This window comes from Lontra canadensis, unplaced genomic scaffold, assembly GCF_010015895.1.
Source record: "Lontra canadensis isolate GAN:19392208 unplaced genomic scaffold, GSC_riverotter_1.0 scaffold104, whole genome shotgun sequence".
In the NCBI taxonomy this organism is placed as follows: Eukaryota; Metazoa; Chordata; class Mammalia; order Carnivora; family Mustelidae; genus Lontra; species Lontra canadensis.
The window spans coordinates 4,659,353-4,675,128 of record NW_022631098.1 but is presented as its reverse complement, the minus strand read 5'-3'; the positions used below and the strand labels follow the sequence as shown (position 1 = coordinate 4,675,128).

The 15,776-nt window shown below is 42.0% G+C and overlaps 1 protein-coding gene across 1 annotated transcript in view; it reads right to left on the bottom strand.

Moving 5' to 3' along the window:
* The window catches only part of CUNH11orf53 (chromosome unknown C11orf53 homolog), a 32,788-nt gene extending 18,193 nt beyond the window's left edge, over window positions 1–14,595 (bottom strand). Inside the window, exons 1-2 of the mRNA XM_032838361.1 lie at window positions 14,317–14,595; window positions 4,887–4,996 (exon numbers count right to left, since the gene is read on the bottom strand). Of these exons, the coding sequence (XP_032694252.1) occupies window positions 4,887–4,996; window positions 14,317–14,326 (120 nt within the window). The 5' untranslated portion in view covers window positions 14,327–14,595. The remainder of the gene's footprint in view (window positions 1–4,886; window positions 4,997–14,316) is intronic.
* Between the last annotated feature and the right edge of the window lie 1,181 nt (window positions 14,596–15,776).

The following is a 15,776-nucleotide window of genomic DNA, read 5'->3' as shown; positions in this document are numbered from 1 at the left end:
TATTATTAACCAAGACAACCAGCTGACAGTATGGCTCTATCTTATGTGTTCTTGGCATGGAGATTTAAGCAGCTAATTTAAGTGTAATGATTTAGGAAAATACAGAAGAGGAAAGTCGTTATGACTTGGAAAGCAAACAATCGAGGTTGATGTAAAAGAATCGTGACAACAGAAACGGCTAACTTTCGGTCTGTACGTGTATATAATATTTATAATTTAAGACTGATATAATCCAAACATATTTCCCACTTGGGCTGTCTCGTCTTAACATGTTCTTCAGTTCAGGCCTTCCCAAACAACCTAGAAAACTTCATGTATTTTCCTTCATGTTTATGTAGAATATTAATCTAAAATAACTTTCCTGTCTATTTCCTTATTGTTCCTCACTATAGCATTTTGATGAATGGGCAAGATAGTTATTAGCATGCCCATAAACCAATAAAAGAAACTGAACAACAGACGCTGATCCCAGGCTCATCGGTATGTCCTCCACAGTGCCCTGTAAACCCCTGTGATGCTAATAATTTTTACTCCAGACTGATCTCCATTTCCTACTTTGTAAGTTAAAATTTCTACCATCATGCCAGCTGTTGTGTACTCAATGATTTTAAACGAATCTTTATGATAGCTTAAGAAAAACTTGATTAGAAAGCTCAAGAGCCTGCAAATCATTCACTCAATTTCAAAGCTAAATGAAAAAATTGTGGCTATTAGCCTTATTGCTTCCTCTTGTTATCCCTTTTTGTTCTTTACTATAGATAACTGAGAGTTCACTGAATTTTGTGATGTTATTAGACTTTTTCAATGATTTGCTTTTATGAAGCCCAACTGAAGTCATGTAATTGAAAAAAGCATGTAACAAAAATCTACATCAAAAGTCTAATTAGGTATATACACATACATATTTTTGGTACTAGCTGTGGGTGAATGGCTCATATTTTAAATATTCTGATTGAAGATCGAGTAGTATGGTAAAGAATAACACAGAAAACACTGAGAAAGAAAGAGAAAAACCACGATTTAAAACCAGATGTCCACAGTAATAGTGTGAAACCACAGGCTCATGGCGAGGATGTACAGAAGTGGTTTTAAGTCCAGTCTTTGGTGAAAGGGATTTCTCTCCTTTTGATTCCTACTGCAAAGATGTGAAAAATATTTCATGGTATCAAAAACAGATGTTCTGGAAAGAAAGTGTGGTAAAGATGCATTAGCACAGCCTGTGTAAGCTTGTCGAAGTGCTGTCACAGAGAGTAGAGTACCAACTTGGGCATCAGTAGATACTTCCTGAAGAAGACGTATCCGGAGGGACTTACTTTCCATAATATATGTGTGTTGACTTCCTAGGTCTCCTGTGAGACATTGCCACAACCCGGGTGGCTTAAAGAAACTGAAATATCTATCTGTATGGTTCTGGGAGCTGGGAGCCCAAGTCACCGTGTTGGCAGGGCTGTGCTCTCTATGGGACTTAAGGGCAGTGTCTACCCTTTGCATCTTCTGGCTTTCTGTGGCTGCCTGCATTCCTGGGCTTGTGTCTGCATGACTCCAACCTCTGCCTCCTGACTGCCCTGCCCCTTGCTGTTTTGTGTGTCTTCTCCTCTGTGCCATGTATGTCCCTCTCTCAAAGCCTCTCTCATGAGGGGTAGGTGCTAGCATTCAACGTAAGGCAAGGCAGTATCTCCTTGGATAAACAGAGGAGGGACCTACTCTGAAGTTCCTTAGCGGAATCACTGACTTTGCCATAGAAAGGAACATGGACAGGTTCCAGGATTTGGGCCCTTGGCCTAGAATGCTCTATATGACAGAACTGTATTACCATACAACTCTGGGTCTCCAGTCTCCTCAAGCTGGCCTCTCATTTGTTAGTACCCATGCTGTCAGTAGAAAAGTTTGAATGCCTAAGGATGGCTTCCCATCTGAACTTGTTTAAGACATTCAACTCACTGTTGCCTGGACACTGGCATGAAAAAGAGAAGGGAGGTTCAGTATTACCCATGTGATTAGAACCCCGAGTGCCCCCTAGCAACCCGATTCTCCATGATTTCTGCTCACCAGGTTGCACTTGCACAAGGACGGAAACAGGTCTTCCTAGGAATATGGTGTCCTTCTTGAAATATATAGATCTTCTAGAATAATGGTTAACAGGTGGATGGTAAAATCAATTTATAATGGAGACACCATAAGCCCAAATAACCATATTTTGGGAAAATATGTATTTAATTACCTAAATTTAACAGGGCATTGGAGCAAGGCTGAGAGTAAGACATGAGTGTTGAGATTTCAGGTAATATATATGAACCTGTAGACGAGGCTAAGTTCATGCTGCCCATGCACTCGGTTCCCGAGAATGAGTACCATAGTTAGGGTGGGTTTGTACCTTTCTTATTCTGGAAGTTCTTTCCACATGATATATTTTCCTGTGTTTTAATTTCTCTTGTTTGCATGGGCTATGGTCTGAATGTTCGTATCTTTCCAAAATCCATGTTGAAATCCAAACCCCGAGCATGATGATATTAGGAGCTGGAGACTCTGGGAGCTGAGTAGGTCATGAGGGGGAACCATCACGAATGGTATTAGTGTTCTTATGAAAGAGCCCTGAGAGAGCTCCTTAGGCCCTTCCTCCAAGTGGGGGTGTAATCAGAAGACAGCAGTCTGCAACCCAGAAGAGGGTCCTCACCAGAATCTGGCCATGCTGGCCCCCAGAACTTGGACTTCCAGCTTCCAGAGCTGTGAGAGATAAATGCTCACTTCTTAGAAGCCACCCCATCTGTGGTATTTTGTTATAGCAGCCCAAAGGGACTAAGGCAGCATGAATCACAGATTGTTCTACACAGTCCACAACAATCTGTCCCTTTTAAAGGAATATTGAATTGGGAGCCAGAAGACCTGCCACCTGCTAACTGTGCAACCTGAGAACCATCATTTCCTGCCTCTTCTTCTTCTCAATGTTTCCATCTGTAAAATGGGAAACTGTAAATATCAATTTCACAGGACTAGTGTGTCCCTCCAATGAGACAACACAGGGAAGTGCACTTTAAACTGTCTTTATGCAAATAGTACTGTACTCCCCATATCACATGACTGTGCTGCCTGGTCCTTTGTCTTTAGTCTAGAGTTTGTTATGCGGTCTTGTATTTTTTGAACACAGATTTTTGTCTCATTTTCACTATAACATTGTCAGTGTCACTGGGCCCACAACAGTAGCTCAACAAACTGTGATCTGGGTGGAGATAAGAACGTTGGCTGTGTGAGGCTTAAACCTTTGTTCTTTGCTCTCTGGTCAAGTTCTCAAACTCAGATGTGCAAAGGAATCACCCAAGGAGCAGGTTAAAAATGACCATTCTCTAGCTGCCGTTTAAAATCTCTACATTAGTAAGACATGGGACAGAGACCTGGAATCTGCAAATTAAAAAAAAATCAAACAATATAGCCCATTATGAATTATGTTTATATTGTTACATCTCTGAAAGAATGAAATGTCAAAAAAAAATAATGAAAACATATTATGTGATAGTCACAGATCTTAAGCAAAAAATGTTAGGTAATTTTTCAAAGAAGAATATAGTTATAGCTCCCATTTGGAAATACTATGCTTTCTTGTCTTTTTCTGTAATTCTGTTTGGCCTTGTGCCTTGTCACTGAATGATGTATTGACAATGATGCCAAGGGGTGAGTGAGAGCTCACTCACACTGGGCAGATACAACATCTGTTCCTTGACTATGACTTTGATCTCTGATTCTTGCCTTCCCCATTGACAACATGACTGGGACGTCCTTAGATCTCACAATTTTGGCTGTAGCTGTGGCCAATCCACGTTACTTCCACAAAGCTGTGTTCCTTTGGAATAGCCTCTGAATTCCCTCTCTCAGGTGCCTGGGTGGCTCAGGTGGTTAAGCATCTGCCTTTGGCTTGGGTCACGACCTCAGGGTCCTGGGATCAATCCCTGCAATGGGCTCCCTGCTCAGCAGGGAGTCTCCTTCTCTCTCTGCCTCTGCCCTTCCCCCCTCTGCTCATGCTCTCTCTCTCAAATAAATAAATAAAATCTAAAAAAATAAGTTTGAATCCCCTCCTTTCTCTCCCTCAAGAGACTAAATTGGTATGGATATTTGAAACGCACACCCCCATGACTTCTGAGCGGACAGTAAGAAACACTGCGCTAGGAACAGACAAGGAGCAAATTACTCCAATTGTATTTTTATCAACTAAGCTCCATTTGTTGAACTAGAAGAGAGGAGGTGCTTTAAAATAAAGGAAGACAGAAGATGTGCAATAAAAGTTCTTGGGTGGGAGGAAATAGAATCTGGAGTTGGTTCACTGGAAATGCATCCCGGCAGTTTGATTGTGGAGCGGTGTTGAACCCTGAGCCCACATTCTGAGCAGAGCCGCCCGCCCCCAAGAACCATTGCCTTCTATGTCAGCCCCTGTTATCGGTGCTGTACATGCTTACCATGTTTGCTCTTGTGTCCTGCACCCAGCAACACATGATGACACAGGACATTCATGTGGCTACGTGTTATCAACAGACTAAGCAATCACAAACCCATCTTGGTAGCCAACCACTACTCCCATTCTAGAATCAATTTGGGAGATCTGGGTGCAACTCCTGAAACATCTGAAGCAGGGCAGAGCTATTTAGGAAGACATGGAGGGCAGGCAGAGGCTTCAGATGGAAGACATCTGCAACTAGGATGTTTTAATCCGATTTTGCCTGCTACAGAGAGGCTTTTTCTAAGCTGTCTCTACCAGATTTAGAATAACATGTTGATGACGCTTAACATCAGACTGGAGAAGTGAGACCCGGTGTCTAGAGAAGGGAGAGGGGAATAACTAATCTTGAAAGAGGACTTCGGCTTGTAAAGACTTCAAAATAAATTAAATCAAGACTTACATTAAATCTTGAGTTACTTGTCTGCCTGGATCGTTTTTCTGCCAGTAGATCTTTGACTGTGTGCTTCACTCGTACGCCTTGATACACGCGTTTGCTGTAGTCTCCTGGGACTTAAGCAAATGGAACCAATGATCAAAGGTGGATGAAATGATAGGTTAACCTCCCCAGGGGATATACTCGTCATTGTGGTGTGGTTTGCTCATTAGAATGACAAACTTAGCCTTCTTGAATCTGAAGTGGCTTCAGTAGAAGTCACTTAGTCACTTTCTTTGATAGAAACTTGGCCAAGCTCTACTTACCTGAAATACCCCCACCCCCTTCCACCTTCTACACAACAACTCTTCAGAATGCCTCTGTTTTTATATCCTGATTTGTCAAGACTTATTCCAGGAAGGCTTACAATTTATGCTTCAGTTGCAAGATGAGGAATCGGATGCACCTTGAAATAATGCTTCTTACTACCTGATGCAAAAGTTCGATTTGCATGATTCAGTTTGCAGAGTGACAGCATTTCTGCCATATCATATTCCTACCTGATGCGGGTGAGCTGGTCAACCAGACTGCTTTAAGATTATGTTCCTAAGAAGAAAGCCATCTGTTTCTGTTTACTGCACCAAATTAAGCAGTTTTTATTATTGAAAATACAGTCTTTCTTTTTCTTTTTAAAAGATTTTATTTATTTATTTGACAGACAGAGATCACATGTAGGCAGAGAGGCAGGCAGAGAGAGAGAGGAGGAAGCAGGCTCCCTGCTGAGCAGAGAGCCCAACATGGGGCTCGATCCCAGGACCCTGGGATCCTGATTTGAGCTGAAGGCAGAGGCTCTAACCCACTGAGCCACCCAGGCACCCGAAAATACAGTCTTTCAACATGGAGAGCTGCTGCTTTGAAACTAGGCTAAGGATAAGGGAAGAGACATTCATGACTTAACAAATATTTATTGAGTACTTATCAAACATATTAGTATGCTTGGTAATTTACCTGTATTATTTCATTTGATCCATTTTATGAATGAAGAGACTGAGGTCTGGGGCTGAATTATTTGCCTGTGTCTCATAGCTGCTAGTAAGCAATGGAGTTGGGATCCAGACTCAGGTTGGATTCTAGCTCTAATAACTGGGAACATTTGCTGTTTTGACTGTGATGAAATTAACAGAGAGATAACAGACTATAGAGAAGAAATTTTCCCCAAGATTCTGAAATTGGCAACACTGCTCTTAGGGATGGTGAATTCCTTGTCATGGAGGACAGTCAAGAAACAACAGGAAAACCTTCTGTTTGGACAACTACAGAAGCATTCAAGCACTGAATCGCAGCCGAACGGCAGGAACTAGAAGATACTTTCTAACTGTGAGATCATGGTTCCATAGTAGGTTGGATGGTTTCAGTTCATTTTAATTGAGCTGTTGCCCTCACTAGCGATTTCAGCTGGTACAGAATTCAGCATCAGTACGCATGGCAAAAGGTAGTCACACGTATATGTGTGGGCATGTTACCAAAAAAATTCTCGAATCTGGTTAAATTTTTGGATAGTCTAGGATATATTTGACTTCTGAGTCAAACCTCACAAACAAAGAGAATAAAAGGCAGGCAGGAAGGAAAGAAACACAGCCCAAACCTGAGGCCGAGGAACCCATCAGAGCGAGGAGGCTGCTGGCTCAGCGGCCAGTGCCTCCATGACCATGTGTTCCTCTGTGCACGGATGGGAGAGGACCACAACCTCTTAGCCCCAGTTTTTTTGTCCATAAAATCTCTCTGCAGCCTTTTCTAAGATGGCCATGTGAAAATATCCTGAACTACCAAGTTTTATACAAGATACCTGGATAAAATGAAGGAGGGGGGGGAAAATGGAGGTTCCAAGGCAAAGTACTATTTAGCTCAAATAAAGCCACATAGAAACCTGATTTCACAAAAATAAAGCTATTTGAATGGTCCCTTGGGTCTAAGTTCAACAGGACCTAATTTTGGTCTAAATATCTTTTAATGAAAGAGGCTTGAAATACTTCTTTCAAATTGGCCTCCAGTTTAAAGCTTGAGGACTTTATGTTTGTTCTGAAGGAATCTAGGTGCTGCCTCTAGAATGTATGGGATACTTTCCTTTTTGGAGAAGCCTAAGGCCACATTTACCCATCGGTGATTTATCGAAGTATTTTTTATGTGTCAGGCATAGCGTCCGAACTGGGGATACGAAAGAATTTGCTACCTAGTGGGAGGAGAGAGAAACTTAGGAGATAATTTCAATGCAAGGGTGCTCAGGGCAACAACAGAATTATGCCTAGGACATTCTGAAAAACATAGACGTGTCAGTTCCCTGTGAGGGTGGGGAGGGACTGGGGAGGCTGATGGTAAAGTGGCCAAGAACATTCCAGGCATCGAGGACCTCAGGGGCAAAGTCCTGAAGGCAGAAATCAATCAAGATGTGTGATGGAGGAAGTGAGGCTGGAAGAGGAAACAAATAGGCTTAGTCGTGGAGTTTCTGGTGGGCAAAGGAGTTTGGACTTCATCCTGTGGGTAATGAGTCACTGGAAGCTTTTAAGCCTCTAGTGTGGTTCGATTTGCATTTTAGATAGACTTTTCTGGCAGCTGTGTAGGGGGTGGATTTACGAATCACAAAACCACAGGGAGATCAGTCAGGAGGGTTCTAGAAGAATTCACGCAAGAGATAATAGGTTCATTTTTGTTGTTCTCTTTGTTTTGTTTTGTTCTTTAGAGAGGGAGGGAAGGGAGATGAGGGAGAGGGAGAATCTTAAGCAGACTCCATGCTGAGCACAGAGCTCAATGTGGGGCTCAGTCTCATGACCCTGAGATCATGACCTGAGCTGAAATTAAGAGTCTGATGCTTAACCGACTGAGCCACTGAACCCTCTCACTGCAGGAGAAAATGGGTTCTCTCCTGTCTCCTGGGAGACAGGAGGGCAAGGAGCAGACATTTGAAAATTATTTCTGTGTGGGAGAGAAAGAAAAGGGAAGATTCAAGGGTGATTCTCGAATTTTCCCCCATGGGATTGGTCTGGGTATATAAGTTTTGGAGCCAACATGATGTGCTGGTAGTGAAACCAGGAAAGAGGATAGAATTACCTGGGGGAGTAAAGGTTGGTCACATGATGGCACACATAGGAATAATACCAGGTGTCTGGTACACTGGGAGAAGCAGGCCAGGCTGTTCCCAGGGCCCCAGAGGATCAATATCTTGGGAACTCCTCTAATGCCAACTCCTAACACACTGGTTGGGGAAGCTCTGGGGTAAAGATGGAAGTTACAGATGAAAGCCTGGGGAACATCCACATTTGAAGCATTGTCAGAGGAAGAAGAGAGAAATGAAGAAGATAATGTAGAAGAAACAGTTGGAGAAGCACCAGGAAAACCCAGCGGAATAAGGCTTCCAGAGAATTCAGGGGAAGAGATTCCAAGAAAGAAGGGAAAAGCATGAAAGGCAGGAGAGAGTGGTCCAGGAAGACAAGGACAGCAGGACTTCCACTGCTTTCAGTTCAGTGGTTGATGTCAACCTTAGCAAGAGAAGCTTTGGAAGTGTAGCTAGAAGCCAGGTCAAGGGTCAAGACAGGGATAGAGACTTCTTCTTGATGTTTGAATGAGAAAGGAAAGCAGGTATTGGATGATAATTGGAGAGAGCTACAAGGTCAAGGAGAGGTTTGCTTATATTTTTATGTCTCTCAATTTATGGATGGCAGAGATTTGAGGATATATGAACAGGTCAGAGGAAGGAATTAAAGATTTAGGAAAGGGGAGAGTTTGATGGGAGGAAGTTGAAGATAAAGCAAGAAATTGGGGGCAAGGGCATAGGTTGGCTCTCAATCCCTGAGATGAGGATAAAGAAGGACCAGAGAGCCGTGGTGGCCAGGTGGCCTGATCCATGGCCGAGACAGCTCCCGTGTGCCTGGAAGCAACCTGGATAGGAGAGTGACTCAAGCACTAATAGAATAAGACAGGCGGCAAAGCCAGAGAGACAGGTCAAAGAGGGAAGGCATCCCAGGTATCCTCACAGCGTGATCTCTGGACCAGTAAGTAGCACCAGCACTGCTAGGAACTTGCTAGATGGGCAGAGTCTCACACCCTACTCCAGATGTACTCAATCAGAATCATCAGCAAACCATAGTTTAATAAGCCCTCCAGGTGATTTTAGTGTTTTCTGAAGTTTGAGAACCACAGGTACACATAACAGGGAGGACTTCATAGGGTTCCTGTTCAGGTGGGGGCCAACTCTAACGTGGGTATTCCTGGTGGAGTGAAAAATGGGAACAGCTGGTGATTGACGGTGGGCATGGGTACAGGTCTGAGAGAGAGAAAGGTGGGGGAGCTGAAGAGGTCCAGCCCGGATCCCTTGTCTGTCTCTAGACAGGCTTGGCTTCACTTTTCCCCTGAAGGGCTTTTGAGTTGATGATTTCAACCTGATTCATTAATTCATACTTTGTGTGCATGCCAAGAAGCCTAGGAGAAATATACCTATTTTAAATAAGTTTAACAAATAACCACATGGTAATTGATAGAGGGATAAAATTTATGAGACGGCAAATAACCAGATCAAAACTTCTGAAGTTTTGTCATCAACAATCAGTCTTATGTACCAGTTGGCACCAACTTGGTACAAAGTATGGGCCAAATGCCACAGGGGATGCAAAATAAGATGAGAACATATAGCAGATGTCCTCAAAGAGATCCTATTTTCAGGAGAGAAATGAGATATTCACATGTGAAAGGGGAGGGGAGGGGAAGAGCACACTTTGGGTGGTCGATGTCAGTTTTGTGGGAAGGGATGGGATTCAGGTTGGATGCAGAAGGATGTAGATGTGTTAGGAGCAGGAACAAAGGTCTTGCAGGCATTGGGCATGGCATGAACAAATGCAGAGGTGGGAAGGAACAAGGCGCATGCGGAAAGGGAAGGAACAAGTGTAAATGGAGTTAATGGGCTTAAATGCCATCTCCACATACATGAATGTCAAATCGATATCCTATAGCTCAGACTTTAGACTTAGATATTCATCTTCACTCCGATGTCTAGGAGACATCGAAAACTCCTCATGTCCAAACCCGAATTCTATTCTTCTCTCCACATTTGCTTTATCTGGAAACCTCCCTGTTCTCAGTTGGTGGCATCTCTACCCTTCTAGGTTGCTCGGTCACAAAGCTATAGGCATCATCCTGGGTTTTCTCTTTTTGTCCCGCTTCACAAACTATTCTTTAAGAATTTGCGATGGGGCTACCAACAAAATAGATCCAGAAGCTGCTGACTCGCCTCCCTATCCACTGTTAGTTTCGGGTCTCGATCTCGGGTCATCTGTCATGTAGATTACTGCAACAGTCTTCAGCCCCCTTCAGTCTAGACCTGGTCTATGGTCAGCCCAGCAGCCAGACAGGAAAGCACAACTGTGTCACTTTTCCTCTCAGAACAATACAATGGCTCCCCATTTCGCTCAGGGTAAAAGTCAAACTCCCTAGGATGATCCGTGATCCTGCCGAGCTCACCTCCTAACAATCTTCCCTTGCTCACGGTACTCCTGCCAGTCTCTGAAATGCACCAAGCACACCACTTCTGCCTTCGGACCTTTGCACTGACCGTCCACTCCATCTGGATTATTCTGCCCCCAGTTATACACAGGGCTACGCACCCTTGCCCCCTTCCTGTCTTGGCTCAAATGTCAAACATATTTAAAGTTGCATCTTTCCCATAAAACATTCCAAATTCTCCTCACCCCATTTTACTTTTTCTTTCTACGTAGCACTTTTTACTTTATAATGACCTATATAATTTCCTTATTAAGTTTTATTGCTTGCTGTCTGTCTGCTCCTTGCTAGAATGTAAGCTCTATGAGGGTGGGAATATTTGCTTGTTTTCACTCACTGAAACATCTCAAGTGCCAATGCCTAGAATGGGACCTGGTGTATAGTAGGCTCTTGTAATTATTTGTTGAAAGCATCCTTTTGTTGGGGGGGGGGTGAGATTAATGCACATGCTGAAGATTGAAAACCAGAGGGTAAAAGTTATGATTTTTTAACCAAACATTTTCAAGAGGAGAGTACTGTGTCTTTGTCATTTTGTGGGAAGGTTTAAAATACAGTTTCAGAAGATTAATCTGAGGCTGGAGTTCTAGGAAGGGTTGGGGATGAGGAAGTGGGGAGGACGGGAAAAGTAAAACAGAGGCTAACCAGAAACAGTGGAAATGACAAGGAAATCACAGATTTAAGAGAACTTTCAAAAGAAAACACACATACACGTACACATACATACACACATGCATACACACAATAAAAATGACCTCCAGGATTAAGAAAAAAAGTCAAGACAGGGAAGACAGTCAGTTTTCATGGGGTAATAGTAGTTTGGTTTCGAACGTATTGGCTTTGAGATTGTGGGGGGCGTTATCAGACTCAAATATCCTACAGACAAGATAGGGGCTCTGACCAGCACTTCTAAGAAACTCCTTTTAAACTACTGTAAATAGAATTATAAAAATAAAGTTCTCTAAGGAAGACTTTGTGGCAATAGAAAGTTAGACATCCTAGCAGGGAGCCTTGGAAGCTGCTACAGTTCTGATGCCCAGGGGAAGGCAGGGGACTGGGAAGGTGGAAGCGGGGACAAGAGGTCAGAAATGGAGGTATGTAATGTATCAGAGCGTTAGCATCAGGGAAGTGCAGAAAGACAGCATAGAAAAAGAAATTATCGGTGTTGTCAAGAATCCAGCACCTTGTACATGCTTGATAAATACTTGTGGAGTAAATAAAATGACTTACAGGAAAATGAAGGCACAGAAAGACTATAGGGTTTGGAAAGGTGGAGATACTCAGAATGTGGGACACAGCATTTTCATAAGAGGGGTGGATGAAATCTTTTCTCTAGGGCTTCACGGGGGTGTGGGCGGTAGGGAGACGGGGACACAGGGACATCAGCGTCCTGCTCTGAAGCAGAGCTATGAAGCTACAAAAAAAGCAAGTACTTACATTCGACACAGCACGAAAAAATGAATTACAAGCACGTTTTAATTAAGCAATGGAGCCTGGTACAATTTCTTTAAACTATCACCCAGAGTATTCTTTATGCTTTGAGAAATCTGAAAGTTCTTTAACCTGTCCTGTCCTCCCTTTATAGAGAGGAGTTAAAAATTCTACAAGTATTCCTTTCCCCAATCATTTCTTTCCGCCTGTGCATTGTGTCTATTTGAAGAACCCACACCTGCATAAACCAGGAGCTGCTTAAGAGTTTTTATTCAAATACTCTAGATACAAACTTGCCTTCTGATCAGTTGTTGAGAAAACAAAGACCTGTGTTTCCGGAGAGAAAGCACAAGCAAATTTATTAAGAAGAATCAACTTATCCTTTAGAACTTGGGAAAAAAATTTTGTACTGCCGTATTGTGACTATGTACACTCAGGAAACTATCTCATTCACATCCTCTCCTTTCCACTATTTATTTTGGTAAAGAATTTAGCCCATGGTATGCTTAAGAGTCTGTTGCTCTATTGCTTTTGAAAATTAAATATTTTCTCCATCACAGCAAACCCATATCTTCTGAAATAGAATATATTTTTTAAAGATTTTAGTTATTTATTTGACAGACAGAGATCACAAGTAGGCAGAGAGGCAGACAGAGAGAGAGAGGAGAAAGCAGGCTCCCCACTGAGCAGAGAGCCCAGCATGGGGCTTGATCCCAGGACCCTGAGATCATGACCTGAGCCGAAGGCAGAGGCTTTTAACCCACTGAGCCACTCAGGTGCCCCTGAAATAGAATATCTAAAATGTGGGCGATTCATCAACTGTTTCTAGTTATTAAATTCAAATACACTTCCTTGCATTTCCTAAGAGGGTGCTTGCTATCTATGGTAAGGGAATGGAGAGAGCTTGAAACAAAAAGAGAATAGAACCGAAAACTCTCCCACAACTTTAGGAAAGAGCAATTCATGTTTTGAGTCGCATCATTTGACAATGGAAAAAGTAAGATAATAGGTGATGTCTCTCTGAATTGTAGTCCCTCATGGTATGGATTCACACATTCCCACTCAAGACAGATTAGAATAAAATCCTGAATGATGGATTATTGATGGACAGTGTTCACGTTTGTTCCATGTCTTGGCCTGTCAGGGAAGGGCCAAGAATGGAGTCCCAGATGGTCAGGTGTCAATACGGTGTGTTGGCTTACCCTCCTCTCGCCCAAGTGCCCCTCTCTGCCCTGCTGACCAGCTCAGCCTGCCTTGCTAGGGATGAGAAGGGAGGCAGGTGCCCCCATAGGAATACAAAGTGCTTGATCTGCACCTGCTAGAGGCTTGGTGTTTGTGGTTCCACTTCTGACGTGTGGGGTAGATGTCCTACTAGTTTCAGTATGGGAAACCTCCAGGAGAATACCAGGAAAGGCAAGTTCTGCGATTAACAATAAAATGTGCAAATATTAATTACTAAGCAGAAAATAATATATACTATTTATGAAAGTTTCAACTGGAAAGATTAAACTTTTTAAAGTGAGGTCAAGTTACTTAAGTGTGTTAGGATTCTGTGGGGGTTTCGTTGGCTCGCCGCAGGCACCCACAACCCCCTCCCCAGGGCTACCCTCCCCCCACCTGAAGTCTCACATCTGGATCCAAAACTTAGCACTTCTGTCATTTACCCACTCCTGGCCGCAGTGCAGAGATGCTCTTATGTGATGGCTCTATCATCTTATTTTTCGAGATCAGACTTTGAAGAGCTGGGGCATTTTTAAAAATACTAATTTTTCTTTCAACTTCCTTTACAAGGCATTTTTGAAATATTCAGTCATTATTTATTCACACTGAAAATTATCATTTTCTTTATCTCAAATTTGTTCCTGAAGGGGTGGGTTTTACTCTATGTTCACACGAAAACCTGTATCCTCAAAGTGAACAAACTGGAAAAGATCTATAGACATGAAATTCTATGAATTTCATGAAATGACAGCCAAAGCTCTTCCTTATCCCATGCACGTGGGAAGTCCTTCATTCTTAAACTAAGAACCTAAAACAAGATGCATGAATAAAAGGTATTTCAGATTCTACATTTACATATATTCTTCTCCTGCAATTCCCTTATAATTGAGAGCTTTCCAGAAGTTCCATTTCACACAACATTTCACCATCATGGAAAGGAATGCTGCAATACCCAAGTTTCTGTTTTATAAAAATAGCATTCCGTAGAATTGATCTTTCAAAATAAGTACCTGTCTAAACTCTAGGCAGCAAAGGCAAACCCAACAATTAGTAATTCAAAGCGACTAGAATTATGAAAATGTTACCAAGAGTTCTAAATTGTCAGTCTCTGGTCTGTGTTTTTATAGTTCTGTATGTTCTAGCCAGATTTTAGGGGTATTTGTTCTTGTTCTTTGCTTCATGTTATGACTTTGTGATGTCAAAAATAAACACTAGGACTATGAAATTTTTTTAAACATTGTAATAATTGACATTGACTCACCACTTTCCATTCTGGATGGTTCTGGTGAATTTCCTTCTTAGCGGCGATGTCGTATGTGGATGTCGCGTTCTCCTTGATAAGGGATCCTGGTCTCTGGTCAGGTAAGCCTGATCTTGATGGGAAAGGCTTCTGTACATGATTATGATGCTTCTGCAATGACTTGCTTTAGATTTGATTACATGCAAATCCTCTGGTGTCTGTTTCTCTACAATTTGCATCCCCAATGTAGATTATATATAAGGTACTTTTTTCCTCTCCAAGAAGATTTTTATTTAGTAACAATGAGTTTCCATTAGGAACAGACTCTCTTAAAAGTTTATTATGGAAACAAGGAATCCATTATTTGTTTTGTGAATAGCAGTGGCATTTTCTATTTCTTTAATTTAGAGCTAGGTTTAAAAAAAAATAGTGCATATGAGAAAGCTCTTGTGTCCTGGTAGGAAATATAGGTTCTATGCCTGTAATTCATAGATTGTGGGTATATAATTTTTAAAAGCTATGCATCTCTCAGATATAGAAAGAATTCTAGGAAGAAAAAAATAAAAATGAATACCAAATGAATACATTGTAATACAATTGGATAACCTTCTTGTTATATATAAAACATAAACTTATGATCTAAACCAGAGGCTCCTAAACCTGGAAGTACCTCAGAATTAGCAGTGGATGTGGTAAAAATACCTATGCCCGGCCCCAGCCAATTCTAATTCAGAAGTTTCTGAGATACTGGGACACCTGGGTGGCTTAGTCAGCTGAGCATCTGACTCTTGGTTTGGCTCAGGTCATGATCTCAGGGTCATGGGATTGAGACCCACGTAAGGCTCCCTGCCCAGCATGAGATTCTCCCTCTCATAAGATGAAATCAGAAAGGGAGACAAATGATAAGAAAGTCTTAACTATAGGAAAGAAACTGAAGATCGATGGAGGGGAGGTAAGTGGGGAGATGGGGGTCACTGGGTGATGGGTGTTAAGGAGGGCACTTGATGGAATGAGCTCTGGGTGTTACATGCGACGATAAATCATCAAATTCTACCTCAGAAACTAATAATCCATGATATGTTAATTAAATTGATTTCAAATAAAAAAAGATTCTCCCTTTCCCCTCTCACTCTACTCCTCCCCCTCTAAAAATTTAAAAAAAAACCTCTTATTAATCTTTTTAAAAAACAGTCTTTTTGAGGAATATTCAGTGTCATGAACTCCTTTAGAGTAAAACAAAACAAAACAAAACAAAACAAAACACAAACAAACAAAACCCAAATTTGCAAATTTGCAAAAGCAAAAACCCCAAACAACCAAATTTTAGGTACTTTCTGACATCTCCCTTATTCATCTTCAAGGACCTAGAACTGCTGCTTAACCTAACTTTGGTTCTGTCTCCCAGTCCTGAGCAGTTAGTTCAGTCTGGATTGGTCTGGGACTTGGAATTTCAGGGCTTGAAATCGCGATTGCCTGGTGGT